Genomic DNA, 14,940 nt, shown 5'->3' on the forward strand with positions numbered 1-14,940 from the left:
GAAATAGGAATTATTGAGAGGGGGGGTAAATCAGTAATCTACAAACTTTAGCCACCAATTGGATATTATTTGTTACTTTAAACCATACATAACAAAGTAATGTTGAATAGTAATAGTAACTATGCACAAAGATAACTCATGATAACACCATATTTTGTTAACTAGGGAAACCTCGATGGGGATGATACCCACTAGATAATATATTGATATATAAGTTCCTTGTTAGACAGTGGACCCTGTTAGGAGTTAATGAGAAAATTTAGTATAGAGATTCCTTGTTAGGAGTCTTTGAATCCCTGTTAGGAGTTGTGCCAACCCTGTTAGGAGTTGTAGTACAATAGATGCAAGATGAGCCCACTATCCAAACATGCACTTCCAATTACAAGAAGAGCTCACTACCCAAACAAATAATTAGACTTCTGGAATGTAGGTACTATAACTTCTTCCTTAGTTCAATCTTGGATCATAAAATCAACTTCACATATATCACTTTCACATAAAGTTCGCATATCACAATATATCACACAATTCTACAACACACATCTTATTGCAAGATGTCCTTTGCATGAATACCATGCCTTTTCATAAATTGTTGTTCAGTCGGCTAAGACCACAATCCACTTTTCCAACTTAGGGTAAACATCTAGAATGTCGGCCCTAATTGATCAAGTAATTATTTTGTAAACAAAATTATTCCTTTCCTTTAATTTCACTGTCCTGTAACATTGCTAAAACATGAATATCTCTTTTCCATATAGTCTGTATTGACTTTTGAGGTTATACATGTCATCATCAATATGCATACTATCTCCATCTAACTTCACTAGTCATAATATGATGTTAGTAACAAGTTACATACAAAATAATACAGTACTATAAACCAAATTCATACTCATACAATTTTTGAGTACCAAAAGCTAAGTATCTTTATTTCCAAGGTTTCCTATAAGAATGTACATCATGTGTTGCCATAAATGACAGTAATTACATATCTTCATCAACCAATTGTCAAAAATCTTCATGTACTTAAAAGAGATTTCCATATTTTTCAGTCAAAGGGATTATGAACAATGAGAGATGTACAATGGAGAAGATTATAGATGAATGTAGAAGACATCCAACAGATAAAATATTGGATAGTGGGAATTTGATAATGAAAACTTTTCAGAATGAGATGAGATAAAGATTTAGAGCACCTTTAATTGTAGATAGATTTAAAGAAGATATTTGTGTTATGATTGATACAGATTTTACTTATTATATTCAAGCAGTAGAACCTTGGGAAACATTTCTTGATCCCTTAGGTTATGAATTGAGTGATGAAACAATAATTGGATACATTGATTTATTGTTGAAATCAAAGAAGGACCAAGCTAAATATATAATTGGAACTTATGATGAGATTACCAAATCAGCTCATCAAGCATCCTTGGAGAAGGCATCTCACAAGAAGATAGAAACAATAATGAAGAAAGCCTTACATAAGCCAGTATGACTGAGAGTGAGTCATAGGCAATTAGGAAGACTATGAAACAAGCTATATTGAATGTGCAACCTTTGTAAGTGTCTATTGCAGAGACATCTTTGGAATAGAGCATTTCTTAGGTAGCGGTATCAAATGTTAAGCCAAGTGAGCCAAAGAGGAAATCAGAGAGATTAGTGGAAGTTGTAACCATGAAGACTAAAAGTGTCAAACAACAAGCCACTAGACTAGAAAAGAGACAAAAGACATTATTGACAATTGTTGAGTCTACTAAAGAAGAAGAAAAAGAAAAAGAAGCTAAATAGGTAGAGAATGTAGCTACTTCTAAATAGTCAGTAGGAAAAGCTCGACAACCCAAGAAGCCAAAGATAGAGAAGATAAATTCAACTATTGCTAATGAAGGCAACTTTGTTTAGATGAACAAATTTTATGACTTGTATAATAATTTTGAGAAAGATCAGATTAATATCTCTATTGTGAGATACATAATAGCCAATAATTTGAAACTTAAGGATATTGGAGGCTGGTAAACTAGAAAATCTATGATAGACTCATTGAAAAGAAGGCACCTACTTGAGAAGAGGGCATAGAACTTCGAAAGTCTATGATAAGAACAATATGAAAGACTAATGATGAAGAAGAAATCAAGAGTTTTTTTAACAATCTAGCACCTTACTTGAGGGACAAAGTAAGACCATTCCTATTTATGGTGGGTGAGAAAGATAAAATAAGAAGTGAAACTGCAACAGTTATAAGTTAGATGATGATAGAGTCCAAGGCAGCATCTTCACTAGCACCCAAAACCTTGGAAGTGTCAATAAGTGGTGACACAATGCAGATAGAGTAGACCAATGTTACCATTAACATTGATGATACTAACCCATCTGAGAGTTGTGAATAACCTATCGATGATATTGAAGAACAATTAATACAAATTGAAGAGGAAAATAGGCTATTAGAGGAAGAGAAAAGGAAAATAGAAGAGGCCAAGCACAAATTGCTTTTAGATGAGATGAAAAGAAAAGTAGAGGAAGAAAAGAAAAGATTAGTTGAAGAAAAAATTAAAAGGAAAACAAAGGAAGATAATAAGAAGAGATTAGAAGAGGAAGAAAATAGAGAAAAATAAAGAAAGGAAAGAGAAGAGGAAGAGGAAGAAGAAAGAAGAGTCAAAGAGGTAGTTGGAAAGAAAGAAAGTAAAGATGACACTAAACCTTCTAGTTCATCTACTCCTCTTTCGCTTGCTAGCCTAACAATTGATGATGATGATGATCAAACTGACTTGATCTCATCTATGTCAAAACTTATTGAGAAGAATAGGATAGTGAAGAGAGTGCAAAGAACCTTGATGGAAGTTACTCACAGATTACATAGTACTCTGGCAGTCCAGCATATAGAAGTAGATCCTATATAGAGGGCATAGGCAATACTAAAATCTTTTGATGAAGAATTTTCAAATTTGTCGAATGTTGCAGAAATAAAGGCACAAATCTCACATAATGCTAACTTGTTTAGCACTATTTTTCAGAACATTAAGAATGATTTGGTAAGTCTTGATACTTGTATCGATTAACTTTTGAAATGTCAACAGGATGACAAGATATTGTACATCAAGTGTACCCTATCTTATAAGCTGACTAAGGATCTTGATAGTCAGATTGAAGGTAAGATGAGTGAGCTAGAAGCTCTGTCTAGCCAAATACAACATCCTTCTCATAAAATTGATGATTTTGAAGGACAAGTGGCTAGTATTCATAGTGATATTAGGAAATCGAAACTTTGGAAGGGACAAATTTTGAAGAGAGTATCAGATTTTAGAGAGTCTGTTACTCTAAATATATCTATTTTTGAGAAACAATTGGAAGATTGTGTCAAGGCCAAGGACACTTATTCTAACTTTTTATACACCAACCTCAATGCAATTGAGATTGCATCATATGCCCTATGTGCAATTCTCACCTCTATTGAATCAACCAAGGATACATGGACAAAAGGTATGAGCAATCTTAAGGCAAGTTTTCATGATTGCATGAAGATACTATCAGTTTAAGGCAGATGTGTATAGAGATTTTGACAGTAGATGGATAATTTTTGGATAGGTTTTAACATTTTAACCTATGTCATTGATGTCAAAGGGGGAGAAGTACATAAGAAAATTGTAAATCAAGTAAAGAGGCGAAGAAAATATTGTAATGTATGAAAACATATTGTAAGAGGGAGCATATGTAAGATGGATAAGTTGTAATAGATGATTAATGTAGTGTTACTTTATTCTTTTTGACAAGTTTTTGATACTTAGCCAATTTTCCCTATTTTGTTGCCATCAATGCCAAAGAGGGAGATTGTTGATGATTGGCTAATAAAGATATGTAATTGTTGACATTTATGACAAAACATGATGTACATGCTTACAGGAAACCTTGAAAATAAAGATATTTAGCTTTTGGTACTCTAAAATTGTTGAAGTATTAATTTGGTTCACAACAATGTATTGTTCTATATGTAACTTGTTACTGACAACATATTATTACTAGAAAAGTTAGATGGAGATAGTATACATTTTGATGATGACATGTATCACCTCAAAAGTCAGTATGGACTATATGAAAAAGAGATATTCATGTTTTAGCAATGTAACAGGATAATGGAATTAAAGGAAAGGAATTATTTTGTTTACAAAATAATTACTTGACCAATTAGGGCTGACATCCTAGATGTTTACTCTAAGTTGGAAAAGTGTTTTGTGTTCTTAGCTAACCCAGACACAATTTATGAAAAGGCATGGTATTTATGTAAAGGACATCTTGTGATAAGATGTGTGTTATAGAATTGTGTGATATATTGTGATATGCGAACTTTCTCTGAAAGTAGTATATGCAAAATTGATTTTGTGATCTAAGATTGAACTAAGGAAGAATTTAAAGAACCTATATTCCAGAAGTCTGACTACTTGTTTCGGTAGTGAGATCTTCTTGTAATTGGAAATGTGTGATTGGTTAGTGGGCTTATCTTGCATCTACTATACTACAACTCCGAACAATATTGACACAACTCCTAATAGGGTTGGAATCTCCTAATAGGGATTCAAAGTCTCCTAACAGGGACTATATACTGAATTTTTTCATTGACTCCTAATAGGGTCCACCCTCTAACAAGGAACTTATATATCACTATATCATCTAGTGGGTATCATCCCCACCGAGGGTTTCCTTTGGCCAGGGTTTCCTTAGTTAACAAAATATGGTGTTATGAGTTATCTTTGTGCATGGTTACTATTATTGTTCAAGATTACTTTATTACTTTGTTATGTATGGTTTAAAGTAACAAATAATATCTAGTTGGCAACTAAAGTTTGAAGATTACTGATTCACCACCACACCCCCACGCCCCCCCCCCCCCCAGTAACTACTATTTCTAACAATCCAAAGGAAATGGAAATTCCTATCCACTACTAATATTCATAATAGAGAGGACCCCTTGGTTAAAGAATTGGAGGAACTGATAAGCTACCAAAAACACCCCTTGCATGCTCAACCTAATAAGATGGTTTGGGATAGGAGGATTAATGGTCAGTTCTCAGTTAATTTTTCCTATCACCTTATATTTGAAAAGGATCTAACCCCCATCAGCTAGACAAAGATCTGAAATAATCACTTGCTACCAAAAGTTAATTTCTTCTGTGGATGATCATGCATGGAAAAATCTTAACAACTAACAATCTAAGGAGGAGAGGCATACCGATTATGAACATATGCTATCTCTACTCAGAGAAAGAGGAAAGCATCGAGCACATTTTCCTTGAACACCCCTACACTTTAAGGGTATGGTCCTACATTTGGAGTGAATTCCCATTAGAATGGGTCATGAATAGAGGAATGGAACAATTTGTGGAGAACTGGAACTGTCCTTTCTACCACCCCCGTCTCATAATCCTTTGGAATATCCTCCCCCCACATGTCTACTGGGGTATCTAGAAGGAGAGGAATAACAGGGCTTTGACGGATGAAGAAAGTGGGGAGGAGGTAGTGGGAGAGATATTGAGGAAGCTAGTTATGAAGAATATTATGGGTGCCAAGTATAATAGCCCACAGGAACCCTCGAACATGATGGATGGGGAGATTGCTAGAAATTGGAACATTCTCTCCAACTTCCAGCACTTTGACAACTCAAAAATTTTAGCAAGAAAATGTACCTAGTGGAACCCTCCAACAATGTCTACTGTCAAGCTCAATTTTGATGGGGCTACGAGAAAAGATTTTGTAGTCATAGGAGGTGTGCTGCAAAATGCTAGGGGAGAAGTGTTGTTAGCCTACTTGGGGAATCTAGGATAGGGATCTAATAATGTGGCCAAGGCCACTGCCTTACTTTAGGGCCTTCAATTTTTTGTGCAAATCAAGGTTAGGAAATTAACCATAGAAGGCAACTCTAAACTCATCATTAACTCTGTCCAAGGGCATGCTCAACTGGGTTGGGTGTTACATGGCATTATGGGGGACATTTGGCAATTCCTAATGGCCCTCAATCAATATGAGTTACAACACACTTTCAAGGAAGGCAATGCAGTGGAAGATGCTATGGAAGGCTTGGGATTTGAATTGGATAGCCTAAAAAGCTGGACAAGTACTGAAATGCTACCAAATTACATAAATTCCCTCATAAGTAGGGAAAGGACACCTTTAAACTATATTTGATGATTACCCAAATTTGGAGAACTTGTTTTTTTGGTGGCATTCCTAATAAAATGGTGGTTATGATCAGCTTAAATATGACAAGACATTTAGCAAGGATGAATAATGTGGATTGCATTACACAAAGACACAGAAAAAGGAGGGAAATTAATAATCTAAGCTTTAAAAAAAGAGCCATCATTTTTTTGCAGCATGGGATGATTATAGAAAATGTCACCATTAAGGTAATGATCAAATCATTTACACTCTTTGTAATGATGTTTTAAGATGGTTTGAATAGTCTGGATATTTTATCTCTGTGAAGAGTAAGGCTAAAGCCATTTTAACTGCTAGACACACCATTTTTAGCCCTACTTCTGTGATTTCTTAGGTTGTGTCTTTCTTGTAAATGAAAATCACTGAGCTTGTGGAAAGTGATATTGTTGAGGAGCAAGTTCTTATAAGTGGGGATCTTAACAAACTGTAGCCCATGAAGATGGAGGATTTCTCCAAAAGGAAGGTAACTTGGATAATGTTGAAGGAAGGGGGGTTTGTCCCATACATGGATGCCATAGCTGGCTACGATGAGAATTGTTCTCAACAATTCATCAGTAGCGAGAAGGATAGAAGGGGTCACTATCAATAGTATCACCTTCCAGGTAAACGAGGAGACCATAGCTATGGCGATGGGACTTGACATAACTGGCATGAAGTGGCAGAAGATCACGAAGGTGAAGGATGAAGCTAGTATGTCCAGTTTTTTTAGAGGTGATGAAGCCCTGGACAAGTATGATGGTGGTTTTTAGAGGGATAAGTTATTAGAGCCCTAGGACGACGTGTGCCTGGTCATAATGAAGTATCTTACCCTGGAAGGTAGATATGGTGTGTATTATTTTTACCATTTCCTTTTGCTTAATCACTTTTGTAATATGGAGTTAGTCTATGTTGCATTTTTTCTTATGCATGTTCTAGAAGAGACGGTTATGGATGTTAGGGAGAAAAAGAAAATTCCCTTTTTTTTGATGTGTGCTCTAAAAGAGACAGTTATGGATGTTAGGGAGAAAAAGAAGAAAGGGGTTAATTTTACCATTTTGTACCAAGGGCTCATGTTCTATTTATTTTAGTTCCACCTAGCCCTTTGCCCTCCCAAAGTCATAGCCATTGATAATTTCCTCTCCATTGATGCCCCCCTTCATCTTGAATTTACGGGTGGTAGCTATGCCCCTACTCCACAACAATCTCCAAGCCAAACTTTGGTCAAGAGTAGGAAAAAAAAAACCTTTGTTTTGAAGCTAGTTGCTAATAAAAAATTAAAATTGAAAAGAGGGTGAAAGTTGAGATTGGGGACTCAGATGATGAGTGTTGTGGGAATAGAAGAAGGTTGGGTAGGCTTGCTAAGACCAAGGGTTGATTTAAACAAATGTCCAAATGCTCTTAGGAGGAGGAAGAGGAGGAAGGTTCAAAGGAGAGTGTTAAGACCTCAAGGAATGATAAGCAGAAGTTGAAGGAGGATACTGATAATAAAGAGGAGGAGAAATGAGATGAAACTATGGATAGTACATAAAATTTTGAGGCAAAAAATGCTACCAAGGATGCTTCCCAAGACCCCACCCATATTTTTGCCACTTTCACCCTATTACTTGTTGCTAACAAGATAGGTAAAAAGGCTGAAAAAGCCTCCCATGACACTATTTATTCCCCTGTTAGGCATGATGGTTTGAAAATCATACAAGCTCCCACTAACAATCTGGATGTGCAAGATAAGAGGAAGTCCTGTGGGAATTGCAGCAAAGAACTAAAGATTGGTACAATGGAGGAGGTGGATGTTACCCCCAAAGACATCTAGGAACAGAAGGATCAGTGCCAAGCACTGGAGGAAGGGTTCACACTCCTCTCTAAATTTTCCCTGAGGGTGACACATGCGGTGGCGACTACCCTGTAGCTACTGGTTTACAAGGAGGAGGAAGGCCTGGGTAAAGATGATCTGAAACTACTATACAATTTCCTTGTGGAGGACTGGGAAAAGGTTTTGCTAGTTGGAAAAGGCAAGACGAAAGATGCTAGTTAGTGGTCTTTAAGTGTTAGATTTTTTTGGTTATCTATTGGTACTTTCTTTCTGTCTAGTTTTGATGGTTTTGGTTTTTCAGTGGAACTTGGGTTTGGGATCTGGGTGGTACAATGCGCTCACCACCTACATGCTTTTGGTTAATCTATTAAACTTTGTTAGTTTTAAGAACATGAACACTAGTACCTTTATTTTATTGTTGTTTTTGATGTAAAGCGTTAAGGGATGTGTTTGGTTTTCTGTTGATTTCTTACTAGTAGTTACACCACTATTGTTTTGGGAAAAACCCCTAGTTTTGACTACATTTATATCAAAAACATTTAGGTTAAATCCATGTCCTTCAAAATATTATAATCTGATTAAATTTTTTTCAAAGATAATCAAACAAAAAAACTTCAAATTAAAAAAATTATCCTTTAAATTTAGATTACTAAAAGAAAAGTTTTTAAATATGTACTATTAAATAGATTCAAGATTTGTTCACTTAGTTTATAAAGTGGGGATCCAGTCTATTCGCCCTTGGTAGCTTGATTGGAAGTGGTATCCTGCCACTCCTTTTTCTAATTACAAGCCAAGTTTGGGCTATACATGGCTTTTGCCTCATCTTCCGATGGTGGATATGCTAAACCATAGATGGCATTTGCAATCTTCTCCTTCTCAATGGAGAAAACACTTTGATACCATTTGGAATGCTATAACTGAACCCAAGAATGCACATTTTTCTTGGTGCCTAGCCTTCCAAGGTTTTCCCCTAAGGCCTCGGCTCAAACACATTCGAGTTTCTGATCTTAGATGCCCCTTTTGTGGTCAACCAGAGTCTTTCTTGCATATTTTCTAGTTTTGTAAGCATGCTTAGAATTATTCGCACTAGATTCATGATTTTTTTAAGCCATTCAGACCTGAGCCTTTTTCTTGGCACATGATTCTGCTGGGTGGCTCTCCCAAATTTCCTCGAAAGTTCACCCAGATTTGGCATACCTTCAGGCTGGAAATTCTGTTTTCTCTGTGAAAAGATAGGAATGTTGTTCTTTTCACATAGTTTTTTGGATGTTAATATTGCTATGTACACTAAGGCATGCATTTGTAATTATGCAGATTCAGGTGCAAGCTAACAAAGTTGCCCTTGAGGTAGCTCACTTGCAGGAGCTACTAAATCATTGGGGCAATGCTCCCTGCACTGTTGCCAGAGTTCCTCTTGATGCCTTAGCAGAGACCTCGACACCTCGTGGCTACCGTCCTCAGTGCCACTCCTCTGACCGCCACTTGCACACCCTGCACTCCTAGGCTTCTTGCCACTACTCTCCTAGTGGTGGTGATGGTGGATGGAGGCACTGCTCAACTTCCCCACCCTGTCGTGGTTCTAGTTGGTCCTCGGCTCCTCCTCCTGGTACTCATCATGCGCATTTTGGGAAGTGACCTTGCCTAGACGTGGCGATCTCTCCTCGGTGGCCAAAGGTTAAAGATGCAGAGGTTGTCATTGTTACTGTTGCTGCTGATGATGGCTGGATTGTTCCCAGCCCGCCACCCAATCCCAAAGATGATTGGGGTTTTCAAGACAAAGATGATCCACCACCCTCGGCTGGCACTGCTTTGGCAGCCTAAGGTTGCCTTATATGTTTTTTATTTATTTTATTTTATGAATAGTTTTTGTTTCCGGCTGTGGCTGTGTTAGTTCGATTTTGGCCATGTGAACTCATTCGCGGGGTGATCTTGTATCCCCCGGCCCTTTTTTAATGAATTCTAATATGAGTATATTTTATTAATAGAAAAGGACTATTAATCAAAATAGATTCAAGATATGAAATGTGGAGGCTAAATTTTAAGACTTTTTTAAAATCTTTTAAAATAAAATAAAGTGGGTATGCTTTTGGTTTATTGATGATTAGGAATGTGTGTAAAGTTCTAATTCATAGAAGTCACTTGACCATTAAATATCAAATACTTCAAAAGGTACAAAGACTATTGGTTTTACTTCTCGTCATTCAATTCAATAAGCAAATGTCAATGAGGCAATAATTATTATTGTTACATACGTTATCTATATGGGGAAAAGAATACACTATAATCATTCTTTGGCAGTCCTTTATCTCTATTTAACTACAATGGACCAAGCCAAAGAAGTTGAGAGGATTCATAATACCTACCAGAAATGGGTTTTTCAATTATCAACAGCTACATAATTATGCAGAAATTATAAGAAAAAGATACAGCATGATATGATGTGAAATGAAAATATTTTGGAGTTAACGCTGATAAAGGTCGAGAAATAAACACAATTCATCATCTACATTCTATTTCCAAGCAATACAATTTTTTATATCTAAGTGCCAGAATAAGTCGAATACATTACATATCATAAATACTGTTAACTACAATTTATAATATCATACACAGAGCTGGGTAAGTGGTAAGGTGAAGTGATCACTACAATGATGATCTTTCTACAATAGCAATAAAACAAACTATTTCAGATGGTTGTTTCAGAGGCCCAAGAAAGCTATTTGAGGGATCTCCTAAAAAACCCTCATGAAGAAAAAGAATAAACAGAAAAGACCTACTAGTCAGGTAGGAACGAGAACATGGTTATCTTCATGTATCAAAAAACTCTTGAGTGAAAACATAGTCGCAGAAACTATTAACCCAGCACATAAAGATATTCCTAGTATCAATTCAACTCTTTCTGCTGCCTTGCTCCACCTGCTGAGTACAGATGATAAGCTGATCTGACCCATCTTCATTGACCACCTATAGGCAGAGCTTTTCTCCTCCATCATTTTTTCATAGTTTCCAATTGGTAAATTTTCTTCAAATTCAACTTCAGCTTGGCCATTGCTTGACAAGTTGTCATGCATCTCTCCATCTTCTTTAATCAATTCTTTACAGTTCCCAATTGGTGCTTCTTCAAATTCATCTTCGTGCTCGCCGCTGGTTGACAAACTCTCATGCCTCTCTGTATCCTCCTTAATCATTTTTTCATAGTTTCCAATTGGTACAACTTCTTCACATTCAGCATCAGCCTCGCCATTGCTTGACAATTTCTCATGCCTCTCTGCATCTTCCTTAATCATTTTTTCACAGTTCCCAAATGGTACAACCTCTTTCAATCCAGCTTCAGCTGCACCTGAGAATTTCTCATGCCTCTCTAGGTCTTCCTTGATCATCTTTTCACAATTCCCAATTGGTACTTGTTCTTCCGACTCAGCTTCAGCCTTGCCATTGCTTGCCAATTTCTGATGCCTCTCTGCCTCTTCCTTAATCACTTTTCCACAGTTCCCCCTTGGGACAACCTCTTTCAATTCAGCTTCGGCCTTGCTTGACAATTTCTCATGCCTCTCCGGGTCTTCCCTTATCATTTTTTCACAATTTCCACATGGTACTTGTTCTTCCAATTCAGCTTCAGCCTGACCATTGTTTGATAATTTCTCACGCCACATCCCAATTGGTACAATTTCTTCCCATTCAGCATCAGCCTTGCCATTGCTTGACAATTTCTCATGCCTCTCTGCATCTTCCTTAATCATTTTTTCACAGTTCTCAAATGGTACAACCTCTTTCAATTCAGCTTCAGCCTCGCTTGACAACTTCTCATGCTTCTCTAGGTCTTCCTTGATAACTTTTTCACAATTTCCAATTGGTTCTTGTTCTTCAAATTTAGCTTCAGTCTGGTCATTGCTTGACAATTTCTCATGCCTCTTCCCAATTGGCACTTCTTCCAATTCAGTTTCAGCCTTGCTGTTGCTTGACAAGTTCTCATGCCACTCTAGGTCTTCCTTGATCACTTTTTCACAATTCCCAATTGGTACTTGTTTTACCAATTCAGCTTCTGTCTTACCATTGCTTGACAATTTCGCATGCCTCTTTGGGTCTTCCTCAATCATTTTTTCACGATTCCCAATTGCTACAACCTCTTTCAATTCAGCTTCAACCTCGCTTGACAATTTCTCATGCCTCTCTGAGTCTTCCTTGATCAATTTCTCACAATTCCCAATTCTTACTTGTTCTTCCAATTCAGCTTCAGCTTGGCTATTGCTTGACAATTTCTCATGGCTCTTCCCAATTGGCACTTCTTCTAATTTAGTTTCAGCCTCACCCTTGCTTGACAATTTCTCATGCCTCGCTGCATCTTCCTTAATCCATTTTTCACAGTTCGCAATTGCCACAACCTCTTGCAATTCCACTTCAGCCTCACTTGACAATTTTTCATGCTTCTGTCGGTCTTCCTTGATCATTTTTTCACAATTCCCAATTGGTACATGTTCTTCCAATTTAGCTTCAGCCTCGCTATTTCTTGACAATTTCTCATGCTTCTTCCCAATTGGAACTTCTTCCAATTTGGTTTCAGCCTCGCCATTGTTTGACAAATTCTCATGCCTCTCTGGGTCTTCCTTGATCACTTTTTCACAATTTCTAATTGGTACTTTTTCTTCCAATCTAGCTTCCACATGGCCATTGCTTGACAGTTTCTCAAGTCTCTTCGCAATTGGTACTTCTTCCAATTCAGTTTCAGCCTCGCCATTGCTTGACAAATTCTCATGCCTCTCTGGGTCTTCCTTGATCTTTTCTTCACAATTCCCAATTGGTACAACTTCCTCCAATTCAGCTTCTGCCTTGCCATTTCTTGACAACTTATCATGCCTCTCTGTGTCCTCCAAATAAGTGTAAGAGATTTTGTCAGCTGGCACAACTTCTTCCAATTCAGCTTCAGCCCCGCCGTTGCTTGACAAATTTGCATGCCTCTCTGCATCTCCAAAATCAGTATAGCAGCTTTCGTCTTCGTTGATAAACTTGTCCCAGTTCCCAGATGGTAGAACATCTTCGAATTCGGCTTCAAGGTGGCCATTGATTGACAATATCTCATGCTCCTCTGTGTTTTTGAAATCACTACAACTGATTTTGTCTTCCTTCATCATTTTTTCACGGTTCCCTGTTCGTAAAACTTCTTCCAATTCAGCTTCAGCACTGCCATCCATTGACAATTTCTCCTGCTCCTCAGCGCCTTCCAAATCAGTAAAACAGCTTTCGTCCTCCTTGAGCATTTTTTCACATTCTATGCAATCCATATTGACAGAAGAAACTGATGAAATTTCTTCGCTTCTCTCAACCTCTGAAGATTCTCCACAACATTTCTCTTGCATGTAACCCTGCCTTCTGCCGAGATAATTCTCACTGCCCCACAGAAGTCCTAGCCCCTCCACTATAATCTCTCCTTTCAGGTCAACTAGAATATCGTTCCCATTTGTATACACCGGAACAATAAGATTCCCTTGAATTTCATCACCGGCAATAGGGTTGTCCCTGACACTCCACTCTGAACTAAACCCTGAGACTGGTTTCACATCAGAATCTCCATATCCTTCAATACCATTAAGTTCATTAGATCCTGTAGACTCCTCGGACGAACGAGAAAGAACAACACTGTTACATATCCTTTCTTCAACTTGAAAACATTGATTCTCTAAGACGAGCTTTGCTCTGTGAATGGTTTCTAAAACCACTTTTCTCACACATGGCATTTTATCCTCCCTTTGTCTCTCCAAAACCCCAATTATCTCCAGAAGCTCAAAGCCACTGGAAATCTTTACAAAACCACTGATCATCTGCACAGAACACAATCTTTGCTGCCAATTATGCACACTACCCTTATCAAGTATCTCAGCAACTGCCTTTAACAGAGTACCCACATGGGGTTTCAGAGCCAAGCCATTCTTTTTGGCAAGAGAACAAATCAGCTGCATATGACCTACCGCTTGCGAACCCTTCATTAACAATCCTCTGGTCGCTTGCAAACATGCTTGGTTCACCAAGTCTTGAGAGGCAAATTTCCATCCGGGGGTCTCCACCAGAGCATGCAAGCACCTTGGCGCTTCTCCCACTTTTTCCAAAAGAGGGCTACACAAATCCTTCAGTATTTGCTGGCAGTAAACATCATGCGTCTTTTGGAGACTGTTCATCTGAGGACCCGAATCCCCACATGAATGAACATCATGATGATGTAAACTTGCAGGGTCTTTAACCTCTTCTATCAATCTCTGCTCTCTGTTCTCAGACGTACAGATGACATAATTGGCTATAGATCGGACAAGCTTTACACAAGCTTGCTGTAGAGTCGTATTGAATCCGACCAAATTAAGTGCAGTTCTAAGCATGCAAATTATGATTCCTAATTGACATACCAGACTTGCTCCATGCCTTCTGACAGCTTTCTCATAGAGAGATATGGCATTCAAATGGCAGGATATGGAAGTTGGCTTAGATTTATGAAGAGCCTGAGAAACCTGTTTCAGAAAATTGGGTACTTCGTTTCCATCCACAAGTTGGACATGCTTAGTCAGAGCGTTCATGGCTATATGCCTTCTATGGGCATCCTCCATGTTCAGATTTCTGAGCTCCTGCTTCACATAATACTCGGTCAGCTTGATACCAGGCGCCATTACTCTTCCCAATTGATAGGGCTAGGTCTGCATTCTCCTTCTTTGGTGTTCTTTAGAGAAGATTAAACTATGAACTTTTGACGAAATTGGGATTCTTTTGGGCCCCCAAGGAAAAAACGGAGTGGAAGATTTGTGGAGCAAACAAATTGGTTGGTTTCACACGAAATACACGTGGATTGAGTGGGCTGTTAGTCGGCGGAGTCATTAGATTAATGGGGGGTTTGTAATTGAGAAAATGAGTGAAACAATCAACTGTGAAATTGGGGCCAGTAAAATTCGACTGCGTACGTGGGACGA

The 14,940-nt window shown here is 37.9% G+C and overlaps 1 protein-coding gene across 1 annotated transcript; it reads right to left on the reverse strand.

Moving 5' to 3' along the window:
* Positions 1 to 10,537: 10,537 nt before the first annotated feature.
* On the reverse strand, positions 10,538 to 14,735 carry LOC149559697 (uncharacterized). The gene has a single exon (XM_089824253.1). The coding sequence runs from the start codon at positions 14,641 to 14,643 to the stop codon at positions 10,774 to 10,776; it is 3,870 nt and encodes a 1,289-aa protein (XP_089680379.1). The 5' UTR covers positions 14,644 to 14,735; the 3' UTR covers positions 10,538 to 10,773.
* Positions 14,736 to 14,940: the final 205 nt, after the last annotated feature.

Source organism: Cupressus sempervirens, chromosome 4, assembly GCF_028749045.1.
Source record: "Cupressus sempervirens isolate cs-2001-9-10 chromosome 4, ASM2874904v1, whole genome shotgun sequence".
Lineage (NCBI taxonomy): Eukaryota > Viridiplantae > Streptophyta > Pinopsida > Cupressales > Cupressaceae > Cupressus > Cupressus sempervirens.

Excerpts from the sequence above, each read along its gene's own strand:
- LOC149559697 (XM_089824253.1), bottom strand. The coding sequence starts at position 14,643 with ATGGCGCCTGGTATCAAGCTGACCGAGTATTATGTGAAGCAGGAGCTC.